We start from the raw sequence: 21,425 nt of genomic DNA, 5'->3' as shown, positions 1-21,425 counted from the left end.
CGACTTATAGCCACTACGAAAGACTTACCACCGTTTCATCTCGTAAACCTTGTGGTAGAAAGATGTCTTCCCGTAGACCTATCAGGTGCGATCATACCAGCACTAATGCATCGGATCCCATCAGAACTCCCCAGTTAGGTGTGCTTGGGGGAGGTTAGTACTAGTATGGGCAAACTTAACACTCGTACAATACCTACTTCTACTCACTACCATAAACGCATCTCAAAAATGTTTACAGAAACATTGAGAATAGTTCAGCAAAATGAGAAATTTATATATGAGTATATAAATTGTAAGAATGCAACTAGAAGTGACCATCGTTACTCATGAGATCGTTTCTCATCATGCAACAGAATCATGTCTTCATAGGGAGGTAACCAGCCAACCGGCGAGACACCAATTCTGCAGATAGACTCCGCTACTTTTCAGGATGCGGTCACAGCCGTTGTGACAGCTGTGATGGCACAACTAAATGCTAACAACGCCAGCGGAAGCGGAAACGGTGCCGGAAATCTAACTATAGTAACAACCAAGGGCACCAGCGAGCGTCTGCCGACAAGGACACCCCAGATCACAAACCTAAGAACAAGAAGCGTAAATTCTGGAACAAGAAAGGGAAAAATTCGACTCAAGGTTCTACCAAGAGGAAACAGCCCGTGGCTGTCTCTGCAGTCACAACATCTGCCGCAACATCCGCCACGACATCTACCACTCTAACACCTGTCAGGGGATATGCTGGAACACTCCCGAAGTGTGACAAGTGTAACTTTCATCACAAAGGATTCTTCCGAGTGTTGCTTTGCAAGAATTGCAACAAGAAGGGGCACATTGTCCGCTTCTGTAGGACTCTGACCCGACACATCACTTTGACCACCAATGTTAGTGTGAGTCCATTATGCCATCTATGCGGTGAAACAATACATTTCAAGAGAGACTGTCCAACAGAGAGGAATGACGGTGGAGCAGGAGGAGTTTAACAAGACCGAGAAAAGCAACAAGGAACTCTACTAGGACTTGTGGTACGTTTTCTAAATAATAACGTTTAAAGCTTAAACTTTTAATAAAAAGCTAGTACCAAATAAAAAGTAATTTTAAATTACTCTCTCGTCCGAACAAATCACAACATTCATATAAGAACTAAAGATCCTTGTGGGTTGACTATGATGGCTTAGTATGTACATCAGGTTCATTTATGATTAAGATTTTGCAGGCTTAGAGTGAGTGATTCCGCCTCATATCCTGTTCCTTGTCTGGTTGTGGACCTGGGGCAGAGTCGCACATCCGACCGACTTATCAATCTTAATTATATACGACTTGTATACCCAAGGCGATGATGGATGAAACAGGTATGAGTCTTACCATGAACTTCAGGACGAAGCTGCCTAAGACTACAAGTGGGCATTCTACCATTCGGATGAACATGGACAACTAAACTAAACTCATACACTCCCTACCGATTACAACAGCAGACATTATAGTGAAGATCTATTGGAACTCCAAGCGAGGATCAGAATTCACTTGAAAACGAGAAGATCACATGGAACCTAAGTACCCACCACTTTCCTTATCCATAAGTAACCACTCAGAGTTAGAATTTCGGTACGAAATTCCCTCTAACGGGGGGATGATGTCACAACTCGAAATTTTAAACCTAGCAAAACCTAAACCCTAACCTAGCACAAGTGAATCTACATTGCACTCCTTGTGGCTGTGTGTACTCTATGGCCTTGAGGGCTTGTTTACAAGCTAACAACTAAGCATGGATTGAAACCTAAGTTAGTTTAGGTTAGTAAAATTCAAGTTTTAGCAAAAGATTAAAGTTTAAAACATAAATAAACACCCTATATTGGTGAATTCGGTCATGGAAAGCCATTAAAGGGTGAAATCGGTTTTTGGAATCTTTTCCCTCTGGTGTTTCGGCCATAACATTCATCAAATAAGGAATTCGGTCTTGGCATGACCGAATTCTCCCCAAAATGGCCCATTAAGGACCGAACACACACATACTTTAGCCCATTAAGACGGATTTCTCATTCCTATATATATACTCAGCCGAACACACGATTCATTTCTCACAATTCACACCAAATTTCTTGTCAATTTTGCTCTCAAAACTCATCAGAAAGCCTTCATATCTTCATAAAACTTTGCCCAGATCTTCTTAGTTTCACCAAGAACACCAAGAACACCAAGAACATTCATCAAGATCTTCAAATCTTCAAGCCTTAACCGAAAACACTAGCCTCCACCGAAAACACACCCTTTCTCACCGAAAACGCATAGAATCCATTCTAATTAATTTCTAAGGCTATTGTAAGTATTTGTCAAACACTTAAGTGTTTTCTAACCCTTTAATTAGTTATTCATATATTTAAATTAATATCTTATTAATTTAAATACGATATCATCTGTAAATATTATTAGGATACGACTGCTGTCACGTATTCTAACACGAGGATCATTCGCAATCACTTCGAGTCCGACCAAGCACACGCACTAGAGGTGAGTTCATACCCCTACGTTTTCACTATTTTTCAATATTTTTAAGGGGGAATACAAGTAAGATACAAAGAAATTTTGTGTTAACATTCAAAAGCTTTCAAACAGTTTTAAGGCTATCAACCTATTTCAACAACACTTGAATCATTTTTAAAGTATTTCAAACTACTACAAGTGTTTTATACTTTATTTCCAAAATACATGTTTATACACAAAAGATTTTTATATATATATTAATATAAATCTTTTTAGATAAAACTTGAACTCTTTTGTAACATGTCGAGCAAAAGAGTACCTTTCTCAATCATTTTATTGTTTTATTCAAACTGTTAAACTCTAAGATTTTCATTGCATACAGAACACACATGTAAACTATAATAGGTATAGTTTATGGAACACATACATCATCAATTCACGAAACATAGATACAACACAAACGAACATGTAAACTATAATAGGTATACTTTATGGAACACATACATCATCAATTTACGAAACATAGATACTACCCAAACTAACATATAAACTATTTTGGTATGGTTTATGGAACCTAAGAAACTATCTTACTAAGTACAAATTTTTATTATGGAAACATACATATAAACTATTTTGTTTATAACTTATGGATCATATAAACAGTTATTTAATACAAAGAATTTTCAATTATTCTACATGTAATCGTCAGTATAGCATTTTGTGAGATAGCGCCTTCGTGTACTTATTTATGTACTAACAAACGTCCTGAGATTATAACCATAGTCTCTTGGAGGGAGAGCGTAAGTTTGTGTATAGATCTATACGGGATTGACAACCCTGCACCCCAACTATTAGCTACAGTTAGGCCGGCAGGCCGGGGTGGCAAATGTCATTTCGATTCCGACGCCTGAAGAACGTCGTTCAGGTCATCAATGGTCATCAAGTATGGTTATAATAACTCACAAATTTGGTACTAAACAATACGATTAATGTATGAATGGTAAACAACTTCACTTAGTTTTATTATTAATAAAGCTACAACAATGTATTTTTACAAAACGGCTGGTGTATCCAGGAAAGTACAAACTACAAAGTCTTTATCCATATACAAATACAATATACTATTTTCTAGTACAAAACATACTTTTCCGAAAGAAAGTTTAACTAGGTGCATATACACAAAAAGGATTGCATACAAACACAACTGGAATACATTACTTTTCTAAGTACAAGACAATAGAACTTACATTTCATTACATCAAAAAATATAGGATTTTCTGGAAGGACACACCCACGTCTCAAAAAGGACCATTACAGTTAACCCCGCAAGTACCTGGTGAACACATTAGGGTTATATACAATGAGATCCGACAGACAATGGAATGTGTGGATTCCGTCTCATTTCCTGTTCCTTGTTTAGTTGTGGGCTTAGGGCAGAACCACACAGTCGATTGTCCATTCGATATGATTTGTATATAACTTGTATCCACAAAGTACTCGTAGAAGGAACTAGAATGGGTCACATTTCATTACATCAGAAAATATAGGATTTTCTGGAGGAACATACTAAGGTTTTCAAAGAACAAAGAACATACTAAGGATTTCAAGAACAAAGAACATACTGAGGATTTCAAGAACAAAGAACATACTAAGGTTTTCCAAGAAGAAAGAACATACAAAGGATTTCAAAGAACAAAGAACATACTAAGATTTTCAAGGAACAAAGAACATACTTTCTAAATACAAATTCTTATGAACTCACCAACTTTAAAGTTGACACTCTTTCAAAACCACTTGTATTCTCAGGACACTAGTAGACAGGTACACGTACAGGTTCAAGAAGACGGAGCATAGTAGCTTCAAGTCTTTATTTTGTTATTTACTTTTGGAGTCAATCATGTGTGATTCGAATACAATGTAAATACTACTTTATTTATACAATGGTTGTTGTTGCTTTGATTATTATTATTCAATTGTTGTGATACTTTACATGACGTCCTCCTCCCTCAAACGTTTCCGCCGTTCCGGTTTGGGGGTGTGACTGACTTTATCAAGCTATGGCCATCCTCCATGCCCTAAACTTCTTATCAAGCTTGGTTTTAGCATTTTATTCTCTTGAGGCTTTGCATGCATGTAAATTTGGCAACTTTACGTGGTAACTACACCCTACAAGGCTAGATCTACACTTTGGAGCCTTGGTTTTTGTCTTAAAAGCATCTGAATGAGAAAAGGGTTGAAGGAACTCGACGAGTTGCTTAGCCAACTCGACGAGTTGGTTAGGGTTTTCCTGCTCTTCTGGACACTGCATGGACTCGACGAGTTGTTTGGCAACTCGGCGATTTGACTCGAGTTTCACGATTTTTCTGAGTTCTAAAGGAACTCAACGAGTTGCTAGATGCACTCGACGAGTTGGGTCAACATGGACTGTTGACCTTGACTGTTGACTTTGACTTTGTCCAAGGGTTGACCAAGTTTGACTTCTGAGGGTACTTTGGTAATTTGGGATTTTGATAGAATTAGTCATATGGTGGTTACAGGCGGTTGAGTTCGTAGCTGTGATTCGGGAGTTGGATATTGTCGCTACAACACTACTGTAAGGTGAGTTCTCCTCAATATACTCAAGGGTCTAAGGCACCAAGGCTGGCCCTTTGGATTCTTATCCTGATTATCTTATGGTTGTATGATGTTAGGATCTGTTAGATCGGTATCCTGGTAGATAAGACGATGCTATGCGTAGTGATCTGCTAGTTCTGCTTGACTGTCTGTAGACTGTTATGTGCTTACCTGATATATGTACACATGTTTGATTGGTAGTTGAGGGTATCCCATCCTGAGGATGATTGGACCCCTAGTATGTCATCTCGGTAGACTGTTATGTGATTATTTGATGTATGTGCACATGTTTGATTATTAGTCGAGAGTATTCCATCCCGAGGATGATTGGACTCATAGTATGTGGGCATTCCAACCCGATGGTTGTGGGCCGAGAGTATTCCATCCTGAGGATGATTGGACTCATAGTATGTGGGCATTCCAACCCGATGGTTGTGAGCCGAGAGTATTCCCTCCCGAGGATGATTGGACTCATAGGATGTGGTCATTCCAACCCGATGGTTGTGGGCCGAGAGTATTCCATCCCGAGGATGATTGGACTCATAATATGTTGGCATTCCAACCCAATGGTTGATTGGACCCATAGTATGTTGGTATTCCAACCCGATGGTTGAGGGCTTGGGGTATTCCAACCCGATGGTTTATTGGACCCGTAGTATGTTGTTTGTTATTATATGTGTATTGTTGTGTATGGGTATTTTGGGGTAACTCACTAAACCTTCGAGCTTACATTTATGGATTATTGTTTCATGTACTTCAGAGGACCGCGGGAAGGCGAAGGCGTGACGTACACATCCTCACATGTTATCATTTTGATTTGTGGGAAAACTCTAATATTTGTTATTTTGAAAACAATTGTAAACAATGATGATCTGGATGTTTTTGCAAACAATTTATGAATCTGGTTTGGTTTTAAAAAGTTTAAATGTTTCATGAATTTTATGGATGTTACAGTCCCCTATCTTGTCTTTAAACATCCGGTTCACCAGTCTTTGATATATTGGACCTGCATTTTTAAGACCAAAAGGCATTGCAGTGTAACAATATATACATGTTGGTGTTATAAATGTTGTATCTTCTTGATCGGATGGTTCCATTTGGATTTGTTGGAATCTTGTTCATGCATCTATGAAGGTTAAGAGTTCGTGGCCAGCGTTGCATCTACACATACTCGCGACTTGTCGTTCTTCTTTTGTACGACAACTACATTAGCTAGCCATCTCGGGAACTTCACTTCCTTGATTATCCCTGTCTTGAGGAGCTTTTCCACTTCTTCTTGGATGATCTGATTCCTTTCGGGTGCAAAATTCCTTCTCTTTTGATGTATCGGTCTGAAAGAAGGATCAATATTAAGTTTGTGAGTGATAATACTCTTGTCTATACATGTCATTTCTTCGTGTTTCCATGCGAACGTCTTGCTTCTGGTTCAAAGGAAGTTTAACAGGTCTTGCTCAATTTTCTCGGGCATTGAGGATCCTATGAGGACTTTGGCTTCAGGATCCTCGCTTCTCATGGACACTTCCTTCACGTTTTGCTCCTTCATTTCTAGACCATGTCGTGCCCCCTGCCTTAATTGTTATCTTTGTTTGGGTTTCGTCGTAAGCTTCATAGAGGTTTTATAACATTCCTTTGACTCTTGTTGATCTCCCATCATCTCGTGGATCCACGGTCTACCTAATATCACATTATAAGAATATAAGGTGTCAATAACACATAAATTTTGTATAGAGTTTACCCCCTCTATGTATATTGGTAGCTTTATCTCCCCGATGGTGTGTTTCGTTTCTCCGCTAAATCCTATGAGGACCGAGGATCTTTTGATTATCTCTGATTCTGGGATGTTCGTCCTCTTCAGTGCGTCCAAGAGTATGATGTTGACCGAGGATTCTCCGTCAACAAGGATCCTTCTGACGAAGTGGTTGGAAATGTACAGTGTTATCACGAGTCCGTCATGGTGAGGATCCTGGATCTCTTCCATGTCCGTCTCGTCAAACGTGATTTCCTTTTCATTGCTAACCGATGTATTCTTCTGTGGTCTATCCACCTTTTCTGTTTTAGAGACCTTTGTGTGTCTTTTAGCCTGAGAATAAGAAGTACCATAAATGTTTTAGAGACCTTTGGGGGTGGAGATCCTGGTTTCTCCGGGATCTTGTGACCATCCTGGTTGTTCTCCTTGGACTTTTCTTTCTTTCTTCCGAGGATCTTTTTAAGATGCCCTTTGCTAAGAAGGTAGCTGATATCCTTTCTTAGGGCTATGCAATCCTCCGTTATGTTACCGAAATCTTCGTGGTAAGCACACCATTTGGACTTGTCTTTCCAACTGGTGGACTTGTTATCCTTCTTTGACTACCTTGCTTTGTCTCCAAGATCCTGTATAGCATAGATTAAACCTGAAAAATCCACAGAAAAACAATAGCTAGTGATCTTAGGAGGTTCCTCTTTCTCTCCTTCATCTTCGAGGGCATTAACCCTGTGATGATCTGGTTTGGAATAGGCCTTCGATTTGTAGGATCTTGGAGCCGAGGATTTGGCCTTCCTATTGGGGTTCTCGTATTGACTTGAAGGGTTTCTCCTCTTATGGACTTCTTTATCCTCTTCAAGCCTTATGAACCTCAATGCTCAGCACCTAACTTCGTCCAATCTCTTGCATGGAGTCATCACGAGATCTTCATAGAAGGGTGAATCCTTCTTTAGACCCATCTTGAAGGCCTCCACAGCAGTCGTCATGTCAATGTTGAGGATGCTCAGAGCTTCCCTGTCAAACCTGTTAACAAAAACCCTAATTCGTTCCTTAGGATCTTGAACCACCCGATAGAGATCACTAGTGATCTTCTCGAAGGTTCTGCTACAAGAAAATTGGTTATTGAAAATATTGACTAAATGTGCAAATGAAGTAATAGAATAGGGAGGAACGTTTAGCAGCCATTTAGGAGCTGATCCCATGAGGGTTGAACCAAAGCCTTTACATATGCAATCTTCCTTCAAGTGCACTGGGATGGGAATGATCTCCATCCTTTCTCGGTATTGTGCTACGTGCTCTTCAGGATCTGTAGTTCCATCATAAGGCTTCATGCTAGGAGTCTGGAAGCGCTTAGGAACTTCAATATCGGCTATCACAGGAGAAAATCTCGAGATCATGTGACTTTTTGGAGATGCTTCTGGTATGGTTTGAAGTACCCCGGGTACGCTTGAGATCATCTGTCTCAACTGCTGAAGTTCCCTAGCCATGTTTGGACTTATTACTTCATCAATATTCATAAAGTTAGTATTAGTAGTATTGTTGTTTAGGAAGTTACTAGAATCAAGGTTTCTAGGAGTATTGAAAGGCTCATCGAGTCATTGATCATAGATGCTCAATTGTTCATAGTCGTCCCCCAGGGTGATGCAGTAGTAGTAGGAGTTGTGTTCCCCTATTGATTTCCTAAGGATCCTGCATTGTCGAAGTTCAGGATCGTTGGTTGTACAACTGTGGGCATCGTTTCCTGGGATCTCTGAAATTCTGCTTTCGTCCTCTCCACTTCTCTTAGTAGTGTTCTATTGTCGTCTTGCTGCTGAGTCATCTGTTGCGTCATTTTCCTCATCATAGCGAAAAGTTCAGCAGTAGTGACCGAAGCAGTCGGATCCTGGAGTCCTGAAGATCCCAAACTTCCTTGGTTAGTGACCGGATGGGTGTTTCTCTTGGAAGTATCAGGCGCTTTCCTTTGACTAGGGGTCTACTCGGAGGAGGTGGTAGGTTTTTGGTTTGAATGGAAGGAGTGGAGGATGAAGAAAGGATCGGTTGTGTAGACATGATCTTTCAAGGATTTTGAACACCACGGCCCCACGGTGGGCGCCAAATTGTTTTGGTCAAAAATTACACAAGTATAAATCAACCAAATTGAATGAGAGGATGTGATGTTCGAATTGTGCAATAGGGAAAGGTAAAGAAAATGACACGATTGTTTACAAGGAAAGCCCTTGATCCTTGCTAGGATCTTCGGCACAAAACCTTGGGAGGTGATAATGATCATCTATCTTGATAATTTTATTAATATAAAATGATGATTACAGAGAGTATTTCAGTAAGAACACGTGAAAAAGTTCGTAGAGTAAGCTAAGAGTAAGTAAAGTGTGTCGTGTGCGAGATATATGTGTCAATTTATAGTCTAAACTAGCTAACAAGATGTCCGATATTCCCGGGATCCTCTATGACCAGATTTCTGAACGTTGTTTGACTTGGTATTCCGGGTCTTTAGCATAGTCGAGACGACTCTCTGTTGAGAATAAGTCTTCTCTTGACTATTTCTGCACATGTGTTAATTAAGAACGAAATATAACCGTTATAAATGTTAGTAAACAATAATAACGGTAATAATCGGGATCCTGAGATAGTTGAGTATCCTGAATATCTGATGAGGTATGAGGATCCTGAATGCTTTGAGGATCCTGACCCTAACAAGTACTAAAAGGTTAACTATATAATTTTATTTCGCGCAACGACGCGGATATTCGCCTGGTTCTAATAAAAAAAAATAGGTTGATTCTTTTTTTACCACGTGTCACCCTATTAAGCCTCCTAATTAATGTCATGTCACATGTCAACCTATTGATTCTCCATTTCAAGTTTCAAATTTTAAATTTCCCACTTTAATTACATTTATTTAAATAACATTAGAATTAAATTTAAAATAAAATTAATATTGATTATAAAGTCACGTATTTATTTAAATCAACGATTATAATTTTATATAACTAACAAATATTTCTTAATTAATAATTTTTTTAAAATAATTGATTAATAATTTTGAGTTTTCTATTCATCCGTAATAAATGAAAATAATTTTGCCAATTTTCATTCTTTTTTACATTATGTCACATGTTATTTTGTGGTAAAATTAAATTAAATTATATTCATGTGTCATTTTGTGGTTTTTTCTATTTAATTAAATTTCATATAATACATAAATGTAATAAATGTAATAATAAATATATATCTAATTAATGCAATTTTCCTTATAATTTTTAAATTTCTAAATTGAATCCAATTATTTTAGTTGTTTATTTATTTAAATTATTAGTTTAAATTTAATAGATTAATAAACACTTTTAATGTATTTACATACAATTGAATCCAATTCATTAAAGCAACTTCCCTTTATGTTTATTTATTTTTTATTTTTGAATAAACTCATATAATATATGCTAAGTAGTTATCGCGGTCAAAAATATAATAGCGGTCGTCGATCGCTATTTGAAATCACGGTTCTCGCGGTAGTATAGCGGTGATATAGCGTTTTTTATATTATTTAGAATTTATATATATATATATATATATATATATATATATATATATATATATATATATATATATATATATATATATGATTACTAATCAGTAAATCATACTTCAAAGTTCAACCTAATCCAGTTAATTAGTTAATGAGTAAATCATAATTCAGATATCAGTTAATCATAATTCACATATTATATTTGTATTAATCCCTATTCTAATCAACTATAATAAATGAAGATTTATTTTGCTATGTGTCAATCTTTCATGAGTTTTGACACTTGTCATTTTATTATATTTTTGAAATAAATAATATCAAAATGTCAATTTCTAGGTTTTTTCAAATTTTAAATTAAAAAGCCACATAATACTTCTATATTTGTATATGTAAAGTATATGTAAACTATTAAATGTAATAAATGTCATACTAATTGTAATTAATAGGTTTCTTCATTACTTATTTTTAAAATTTTATTTAAAAAAATATTTAATGTTTACATTTTAATATTTAATCTTTTGTTTAATCAGCCTGTGTAATACACGGGTTTTACACTTATTAAATAAATAGTTTTAATCTTTTTTTGTCAAATGTCACTCTAATACAATTTCTCATTAATATTATGTTATGTGTCATGTAGATATATTAGGTAACTCATTTCAAAGTTTAAATTTATATTTTCTAATTATATTTTAAATTTGAAGTTATAATAACTTTAAATTTTTGATATATCTCTTAATTAATAACTTATTTAAAATGATTTATTTAAAATAGTTTATTAATAATTATAAATTTTTATTATGAAAGTTTAACTAATTTTATAACTGTTGTTTTCATATGTTATAAACTAGTTATATTATATACAAGAGTTTATACAATTATACAAATGTCATCGCTCATCTCGTATTATTTAATTTATTTACATACAAAAAAAAATAGAAGTAAAGAATATTAAATTTGTAAAAATCTTTGTAATTGGCATTTTAAAAGAAAAAGTTAATGCTGTTAACTTTTATTTTTATGTGCATAGTTTCAGTAGTTGTGTACCACTATTTACCAAAACAGAACAAAATTTGTAGACTTTCTTTTTAATCTATAGAACTGGCTGGCAAAGTTCCGTCGCCGGTGGAGCATCCCACACGGCGGAACGCCGCTTCATATACTCAAAATCCGCCACACACTCATTAAACGATAACGCCGTCACCCTTTTCCTCTCCACCGCCAACTTCTTCCCAGCGACTCCATCGAATAATTCCTCCCACCCATCTTCCCATCCGCCATGGCCGTCACATAACTGCAGCGTTCCCTTTCCAGTCTCCGTCCAGCTCCACTGCCGATCCAACCCGTTAACAACCGCAGCCGACCACCGACCGGAAAACCTAGTACTACACGGCCGGCACTTTACCCCACTCAACGGCCCTGTACTCGACAACGTCGCTACCGGAACTCCAAATCTTCCCGGCGGAAAGTCGTACGTCCGGTCGGAGACAACGCAAAACGGCATCCGTTTGGTGAGATAAGAGACGTTTCGTAGTCTGAGTTGAGCTTGAAACGCTGATTCCGAGTTGAGTTCAGTTAACCCGGCTGAGTCTAGATCTGGGATCATGGAGAGGCGGGAGAGGGCAGTGACGGAGGTGTTGAAATCGCCGACGCCGAAACGGTCGTTGAGGCCGCCGTAGGAGGATCCGGAAGGGACGACGTATTGACCCGGGATGAAAAGGTTGGGTCGGAGTCGGGTCGACCAGTACCCATCTACTCGGGTTCGGACTATCCAGTTGTAGGTGAAATTGTTTTGTTGTTGATAGGATTTAATCATGGTTAAGCAACCTTCCACTAGATTGAAGTACTGCAACAAACCCTGCATAGGAAACATGTTGGTGGCAGCGTTAAATTACAAATTTACCCTCTAGAAAAAGTTGAGCAATACAAAAAAGTCGGTTAAAAAACTTGCATATATACTTTTGAATAAAAAGAAAAAAAAAATCCAAATTTATAATAACGTTGGTAAAATATAAAATTAAAAATTCACTTGGAAAGTTTAAATACATTTCCATAAATACAATAAATAAAAGAGAAAGTTGGTATTTTGAATTGACAATTCTACCCTTGATATGAAAGTACATGGTTACATTGCATTTTAGAGTGCTAATTTTTTCAATATAATTGCATTATCGTGTCAAATATGTTAGCCGACTTTTTTAGAACTTTAAATTTCGCGTTTGATTTAATGGTCAGCAAACGTGCATGTTTGCCAATTAATTTCAAACGAAATGATAGGAAATAAAAAGAAGGAAATAAATCAAGAAGATTAAAGTAAAATTTCTTCAACCTATAGCATTATCGGGTCAAATATAAACAAAATGTATGATAATAAATAAAAGAATCGGAAATAAAGTAAATTTTGTTATTGTGGATTCAGTCCCATTACATCGAGAAGATTACAGTACTGTAATTATAACATAATAGATAAAAGTCAAATATTGAGTAATGAAATTTCTTTTAATAACAATTTTCTTTGAATGGTTTTTTAAATAATAAAAGCAAATAAATTCCTGGAACGGGTATATATATATATATATATATATATATATATATATATATATATATATATATATATATATATATATATTAGAATATTATTTTGACATATTTACTTTAATTTGTTCATGTAAGGAGAGGGAGTACTGGCACCACCGCACACCACGGTTAAATGAGGTGTCACTACAGTGATGTGGCGAATAATATATTGTCTATGTTTTATATTATTGTACAATACAACATTTATTGTTGTATATTTTAAAGAGATAAAGAAATACTATTTTCTATAAGTAAAAATGAATGGAAGATAAAAATAAATGTAAAATGGCTTGACCATAAAGTTAAAATAATAATAATAAATGAGAACTAATAATGAAAAGACACACCCACAATTCGCATAAAATGACTATTAGAGACGATACATTAATAGAAATTGATTTAACACATTCATAAAACAAGATATTTTTTCATTGGTAATTGGAATCAAAATTTAAATAACTTATTAGATTTTCCTAATTCCTTTTGAGAGTGATCTCCACTTTCTATGTATCCCAAAAGAATAAAAGTATATTAAAAATTAAAGTCTTCAAATGAAATCTATAGGCCTACTTCATAATAGTATTTGATTCCCATTTAGAAAAAAAAAAGGATAAATTCCTCCATATTTAGTGAATTACATCAAACGATCGATATACAATATAATCATTAAGAGGAAATTATTTAGTTCTTTAAGAGTTAAATAAGTTAAAGAAAACTATGGATGTAATACAAAAGTTGGACCACCTCAAATTATAGCGAAAAACATTAGAAAGCACCCATTAGGAATTGATGCTTATATTTTGCATGTATATTGTTATAAAGAGTACAAAAGTATATAAACACAGTTATTATAAATAGTAACAAAACATATTATTTATATATCTTTGATAGTATAGTGTGTCGTATATTTTATCTTTTCTAAATATAGAATATATGTGTACACATGTGTGTATTTAATTATTTAGGTATGCATATCCATGCATGCAACAAAATCTACTTTGTTATTTTAATGATATAGTTTATATATATTTATATTTCAAATATCAATAATTTATATAATCCATACTAACATATTTCAGTCCAACCAATTGAGGGTTTAAATCATGTTTCGAACACAACTAGATTAGTTATTTCAGTTTTTCACTTCTACTATTTGTGTACTTGTTGCTACTTCATGCTTAATGAAAACTTTAGCATCATAATAAGAGAAACATATAGTTTTATATAAAACTTAGTGGTTTATATTAAATTATTGTAATAAAATAATTAATTGTACATGTATATAATTATTGAATTTTATGATAAATAAGGAGACAGCGTAGCATATATACATATCCCCACAAAGTCATTTCCCTTCAGAATTTATAAACCTCACCAACTGATTGCAACAACTAACCTAGATTTGAATGCGACACTCTTCCCATATTAATTCTTGCATTCTATTGAGATCTATACATGCTATATCCAATAAAATTATATATATAATATTGATAATAATTGATCACTAAACAATTTATTTAGCTAAAGTCTTAAAAATAAAGTACAACCCTTCTTTTGTGCATACAAAAATTGACCATAAAGTAATTAAACCATCCAATTGTCGTAATAAGTTGAGTTGTAAACAATAGCTTTAAATGTTATATGTTTTTTGAAAAGATAATAATCAGAATTGTGAAAAAAAAAGTTTATAAAAATTACGAAATAGAAGAAAAATGAACAGAAGCTGTTAAATATGCATGGCGAATGTAATAAGGTTAAATCCATTTATGGGTTAAGAATCAAAACCTAAAACGATTCTTTATGTGTTAAAATTTTGCACGAATACGAAAATTTGCAAAAATGGATCAAGTTGATTCCATTAAAAGCAGCAAAAGGAAGCAAGAATCAAAATTGTAAAATTAATTACCTGAATGCCATTCGGCGAGTTACTGGCGGTTAACACTCTCACCGCCGATTCATTTTCCGGTATATCCACCGGCTTGAATATCCTGATCGAAGCAATTTTTGGCGCCGTTTTTAGAAGAGAGAATTTATACGAATTGGAGTCCAAAGGACTGTTCAGAAACAGATCAGCGTTGGGATACTCTTCCAGAATCTTCTCAACAATCGAAGGTCCGGTAAGTTCAAACCGTCGTGCTCCGCCTACCAAACAAACCGCCATCCTTGACTGGTTCAATTCCGTCGTCGGAAATGGCGTGCCGGAATTAGGTGAACGATTTTGATTAACGGAGAATGACTTGAGGTTTTTTAAATAGTGCAAAGGATTGTATCCGGTGAACATTCCGCTGTTTCCGACGACTCTGGTGGTGGTAATGGAGAGAAACAGCAGGAGAGAGATTGGAACGATAAGTAATAGCAGAAACCGCCATTTGAGATCAAAGAAACGTTTTGTTATCTGTGATAACAGCTTCTCTATATTTTTCATGATCAGAGGATCAATGAATCAAATGATCTTTTTGCTGTCAAAAAAAAAATATGAATCAAATGAATTGCGGTTGAAGATCGAGTTAAAGAGAAAAAGCTGTTACAGAATTTTGAAAACAGAGAATCACAGATAGAATGATGAAGTAGAACACAATGTTATCGTGTGGGGCTGTGTAGGTTGGGAAGGAGAAGAGTTATGCAAATTCAATTTATTTCTTCATATATATATATATATATATATATATATATATATATATATATATATATATATATATATATATATATATATATATATATATACACTAGGTTATAACCCGTGAAACCACTGGTAAAAAAGAAAAAATAAGATTGATAATTAAAAATGGTAAAAAAAAAAAAGATTTATAAAATTTTATTAAATTAAGAAGATATATGTTTTGTTAGGACTTTTATATTGATTACATCTAATTCTATAACACAATTACAGACCTCATTCTAGACAAAATCAATATAACTTCTCTTAAAAGCGTATATTAAATCACAAAGAGAAGTTATATTGATTTTATCTAGAATGAGGTCTGTAATTGTGTTATAGAATCAGATGTAATCAATATAAAAGTCTTAACAAAACATATATCTTCTTAATTTAATAAAATTTTATAAATCTTTTTTTGTTACCATTTTTAATTATCAATCTTATTTTTTCTTTCTTACCCGTGGTTTCCACGGGTTATAACCTAGATAAATCTTAAAAGCGTATATTAAATCACAAAGATTGATCACCTTTAACATCATTACTTATACAATGCAAAATCAATATAATTTCTCTTAAGAGGAGCCTCATATATTCATTAAGACATGTCAATGTGAAAGAACAATATAATATGTTCATGTAACTCATTAAATAGCTTCAAAAAACTTTACCAAATCATATGAATTCAAGAGGGTACATGTATCCTGACCTTTAATCGTTTTGCATTTTATTCCATATTTTTTTATGAAAAAAAAACGTAAAACCAACAAACTAAAATAACTGGTTTTGAACCGAATAAGTGATTCACGTCAATTCAATTATTTGAGTTATATTATTCATTTTTTTTGGAAAAATATATAAAACCAAAAGACCGAACAAATGAAAATATTTGGCAATTCTTTTTTATAAACAATTTTAGGAAATAATAAATATATGGCAGTATAACAAATACATACCATAATTCCAAAAAAAAATGTCTTTCACTAAAAAAATACCCACTATATCTCAGGAGAGTGTAAGACCAAAAAACATATCATATCCAATCTACTTTTCTTATTTTCTAGTTAGCAAATAAATCACTAATGCATAAAATACAACTCCACTTTGAGGCATCATAATCAATCTTCTCTTCATCAAAGTAAAAAGACAATTACATCCCCCTAAACCTTCATTGCTCCTATTTTTCATATCATTCGAATTCTAAAAAAGAGAGCGAAATACTCTTCTATCTTTTTACTGCACCAGATCTTTAAGACATCAAACCAATTCCTTTTCCCCCTCCCTACATAAGTCTTGAAATATTAAACAGGTCTGAATAAACCAGTCACATTTGACATTATCCAAAAAAGACCATATTGCCCTTTTTCCATATTATCACACCAAAACTTCAAAACATCAAACTAATTCCTCCTCTCCACTGCATGTCAAAATTACGAAAGTGCTTACACTCTTTTGTAACCCTATCACAGTTGACAATAAACAAAAAAATTCCATATTGCCCTTTAATCATGTTTTCGCACCAACTCAATCCACCTCTGTTTTTTTTATTCCAAAGAAACTAATCCACACTAACTTGCAGTCAATATCAAAATTGACACAAATAGGATTAGATTTTTTTTACACAAATAGGATTAGATTTTTATTGCACCAATCCTTGAGAAGATTAAACTAATCATTTCTATTTATGTGGCAACCATATTCACAATTCTTTCAGGTAATGAGAACAAACCTGCTAAAATCAACATATCCTAAAAAAAGAAAGGAAACCATAAAAATAGAGGAAGACCTTGATAACAACATCCACTATCTTTCCTTCAACACAACGTGATCAAGATCCTCAAGGAGCTATTCTGAAATTTCAATATCATCATTATACTACATCTAGTTGCTCAAAAGACAAATTATATGCCAAAAAAATGTTTATCTTCTATCTGAAATTACAAAAGTAAACCATGATAAGAGAAATATAGTGAGCAACTTAACAATAAGTCAAATGAAAAGAAAATCAAAGTTGTCAGTAGCTTATAACCAATAACAAAAACTTGAATGGATTCATTAGAGTAGCAAAGCATTAATAGAACAGTCAAATACGAGGCATACAATGATACAGGGGAAAAGATATAAGCATATGAAACTCAAATATTGTACTGCTTTGGTTGTAAACAATTAAAAGAAACGTTGTAAATATAGACTCATACACACGCACATATAAACATATATGAATTCGTAAAGAGGAGGAGGTTAAGGCTACCAGATAGAAATACCTAAATTTTAGGAGGCTGTGGGAATTGAAGTTCACTCCTTGAAGCCCAAGAAATCACACCACTTGACTATGTTCTCTATTTTGGACCAAAATCGAGTACATACTGTTTATGAATAATGGATCAACTCATCACTATTTAGCCAAGACTTCAAAAAAATGCTTTTTGTCATATTCGTTTCCCGCCCAAATCTTTATCTAAATGTCCAATTCTGATCCTACCTGAACCCTTGTTTATTGATTTATTTCTCGATTGGATTTTTTACCCGCTATCCAAGCCAATTGAGTAATGGCATATGCAAGAGATAACACCCAAGTCCCTACAACAGAGTAAAATAAATCAATCTTTTTTAGAAAACACGAACATACACTATTAGAAAAAAGAATACCAGCAACAAAATCGTTGAAAGATAGTCATCAACAACAATATATGTAGAAAAAATGTTAGTCATTGAGGCATTTTGTCAAACAGTTGGTGTTCATGGAAACTAAAAAACCCAAAAAACGAAATCCAAAAATTATGTTCAACAACCTAATTCGACAATGCTGAGATGGGTTTTGGAGATGAAGCTAACCTGATATCAATGCTTTCATTATTCATTATTCACGTTTTTTTGGCTTCGGCTCTTCAAAATATCATGGATTCATGATTTTGGAGGCTAGATTTTTGGTAGCAAAGAACACAATAACAAACCGTATAAAAGGAAAAATTAGGAAAGTTTTCAGCGATTCCTGAACGACATCTAGAATTTGAGCGGTTAAAAAAATGTTAGCCTAAGAAGGACCTTTCCATATGCTTAGGAATTTCTCTTGACTGGAGTGTGGAACCCCTGTGTCTCCTCTGTATGCGTTCCTAAAGTAATTCTCCATTGAGGTATGTGGTGGTTTCTAATCGTAAACCAGAGAGAGAGAGAGACATATTGTGTGTGTAAGTCTTTGGTCGTCATAAATGGTATTCTTTCGTTGAGATGCTACCGCTTTCTTGAGCAGAGAATCATGTAGCATTGGTGGTTTTGACCAGAGAGAGAGAGAGGGAGCCAGCGACTGATGAGCGGCTATATTAGGGTTTCAAATTGATGAGCTTCTGTCTCTCGATGATAACGAATGAATAAGAGGGCACAGAGGGTAGTTTCGAAAAATCACTTAAGTATTTTAGGCGGGATAAATCGATGGGGGTGGCTAATACAATGACACGTGGCAAAATTGCTTTTATTTATTAGAATAGGGGATATATATATATATAGATATATATATATATATATATATATATATATATATATATATATATATATATATATATATATATATATATATATATATATATATATATATAGAGAGAGAGAGAGAGGAAGGATCATTTGAGAACTCAAAGTTTCCCGAGAACCCGAGAACTAAAAGTGGAGCGTTAGATTAAAAAATTAAATGGCTGAGATGCTTGGTGGCATATTTGTAAATAGATAGAAAAGTAGAGACGGAGGGGTATCTTAATAAACTTAGCAAGGGGTATTTTAGGACTCAAATTTATAATTACAATTTCTTTAATAAAATTACTGACAAATTAGATTTTTTAAAAACTCTCTTTATTCCCTCTTTCTCTCTCACAGTCGATACTGGAATTCAGAAAACCATGGACGCTCTCTCTCACTTCCTCCCTCACCACCGTTTCCTAGATCCAGGTGGTGGCGCCACCGATCGAGAAAAAATCAACGCAGGAAAGAAGGTAATCGCCGTCTTCTTCACTTTATTAGTTGTCTCAAGTCTATCATTTTCTTCCAGCATCATTCCAACCGGAGAAGAAATCAACGTCTACTTCATTGTCGTCCGATCTCTCGATTTCGTGTCCGACCAATTTGGAATCCACAACGTCCGCTACTCCACAATTCCGTCAAGATCTGGACTTAAATCATCCTCTCACATGTCTCTTTCTCACCGACTCTCTCTCTTTCTCTCCACATTCTCTTGCATCGCCGCTGTATAAAAGCCCTAGAACACAGTTTTTTTGATTTTTTCAGCGTCATCCACCGGAGAATTGGTCGATCACAGTGTTTGTTTGTTGAGTACGACGGCTGAACAAAAAGAAGTTCATTCAATGATAAATCGGTAAGTGACCTTTCAAATCTAGTTGACTTGCTCTCATAAGGAATTCATTTCTGTTGCTTTACACTAGAATCGCATTCTTTATGAATAAAATTTAATGTCCTCGACTAATTTGTATCAAGTTGATTTAAGATTTTTCCCTGTCTTTTTATCATTCTAGATTTGTGACATTTTTTACTTGTAAACTATAAGTTGGACTTGATTTTTGGGGGAAATTGACATGAAGGTTCACAATTTGTTAAACTTATCTTCTTTTTGTACTTTTTCGATGTATCTGGATCTGAAACTATACAGATGTGTTTTGATAGCATTTTCAAAGCTTATATGGTTTGCTTTCACTTTGATATTGTGTAAATTGATTCATTTTTTTCTGATTTTTATGAGCTTAGTGCCTAATTGAAGGACTAGAATCCAAGGATTGGCTGAAGATTTATGATTCGTTAAATGATGTGAGGCGGATGGAGTTGTTTCACTCCACTTTATTGCTCCCGATCTTGTATGTAGAAACCAATACTTTTTTTATTGTATTAAACACCAGAAAACAATTTTGTGGAGTTTACTAATATGTGGTGTTTTTATAAGAATACAGGGAAAAGGTTTTGTTGGTTTTAGTGAAGGCAATGAAGAATCCAAGAAGCGCTTTGTGCAAAACTTCTATCATGGCTACTTCTGATATTTTCAGATCATATGGTGATAAGTTGCTTGAGTCCACAACCTGTGATGTTGTTGACCACATGGTATGACTTAGATGATGGAAATTATAGAAAATTCAATTTTAATATTTCTATTTTACATCTAAATCTCAACAGGTGCAGCATGTGAATGCTTTAGCATCTGAACTAGCAACCACAACAACAAACGAATGTTTCAAGATTAATCAGTGCAAAGATCTGTTGTCAATATTCACACACATAGAGGTAAATAAACATCAAACTCCAAATTATCTTTTAATTTCTATTTTATTAAACTATTTATCATCATTTCTTATATACTCATGTTTTGAATGAAACTATTAATGACATTTGATTCACATTTAATTCATATGTGATTCACATGTAAATCATATGTGATTCACATGTAAATCATATGATTCACATGTGAATCACATGTGATTTACATGTGAATCACATGTAATTCACATATGTAAATGTGATTTACATATGAATCACATGTGATTAACATATGATGTCATATGTAAATGTGATTTATATGTGAATCGTATGTGATTCATATGTGAATCGCATGTGATTTATATATGAATCGCATGTGATTCATATGTTAATCACATGAAAATAACATATGTATTTTTGTGAGTGTTTTTTCATTAATCAGTTTTTTTTTTTTCAATTTTCTTGTAGATTTGGAAGAAATTGTGGTGAATATTGAAGAAGTGAAAAATGATAAATTGAAAAAATAAGGAAATATTGACACAAAGACATGAAAACGCTTTGAAATTTATAGCATTTTTTTATTTTTTATA

The 21,425-nt window shown here is 34.2% G+C and overlaps 1 protein-coding gene across 1 annotated transcript; it reads right to left on the bottom strand.

Annotated features, from left to right (window-relative positions):
- Window positions 1–11,324: 11,324 nt before the first annotated feature.
- On the bottom strand, window positions 11,325–15,531 carry LOC145156246 (uncharacterized). Its single transcript, XM_079075693.1, has 2 exons — window positions 14,839–15,531; window positions 11,325–12,213 (listed from the first exon to the last, which is right to left on the bottom strand). The coding sequence occupies exons 1-2, from the start codon at window positions 15,355–15,357 to the stop codon at window positions 11,449–11,451; spliced, it is 1,284 nt and encodes a 427-aa protein (XP_078931819.1). The 5' UTR covers window positions 15,358–15,531; the 3' UTR covers window positions 11,325–11,448.
- Between the last annotated feature and the right edge of the window lie 5,894 nt (window positions 15,532–21,425).

Source organism: Lactuca virosa, chromosome 2 (assembly GCF_052849685.1).
Source record: "Lactuca virosa cultivar CGN04683 chromosome 2, Lactuca_virosa_CGN04683_v6, whole genome shotgun sequence".
Classification (NCBI taxonomy): Eukaryota; Viridiplantae; Streptophyta; class Magnoliopsida; order Asterales; family Asteraceae; genus Lactuca; species Lactuca virosa.
Note: the sequence above shows the minus strand (reverse complement) of the source record. Positions and strands in the feature narration are given on the sequence as shown.

What these genes read in the sequence shown, in the direction of transcription:
- LOC145156246 (XM_079075693.1), bottom strand. Translation starts at nt 15,357, where the DNA reads ATGAAAAATATAGAGAAGCTGTTATCACAGATAACAAAACGTTTCTTT. An exon ending in ACTCGCCGAATGGCATTCAG is followed by an intron (nt 12,214 to 14,838) that starts GTAATTAATTTT and finishes TTTCCTATGCAG; the next exon opens with GGTTTGTTGCAGTACTTCAA.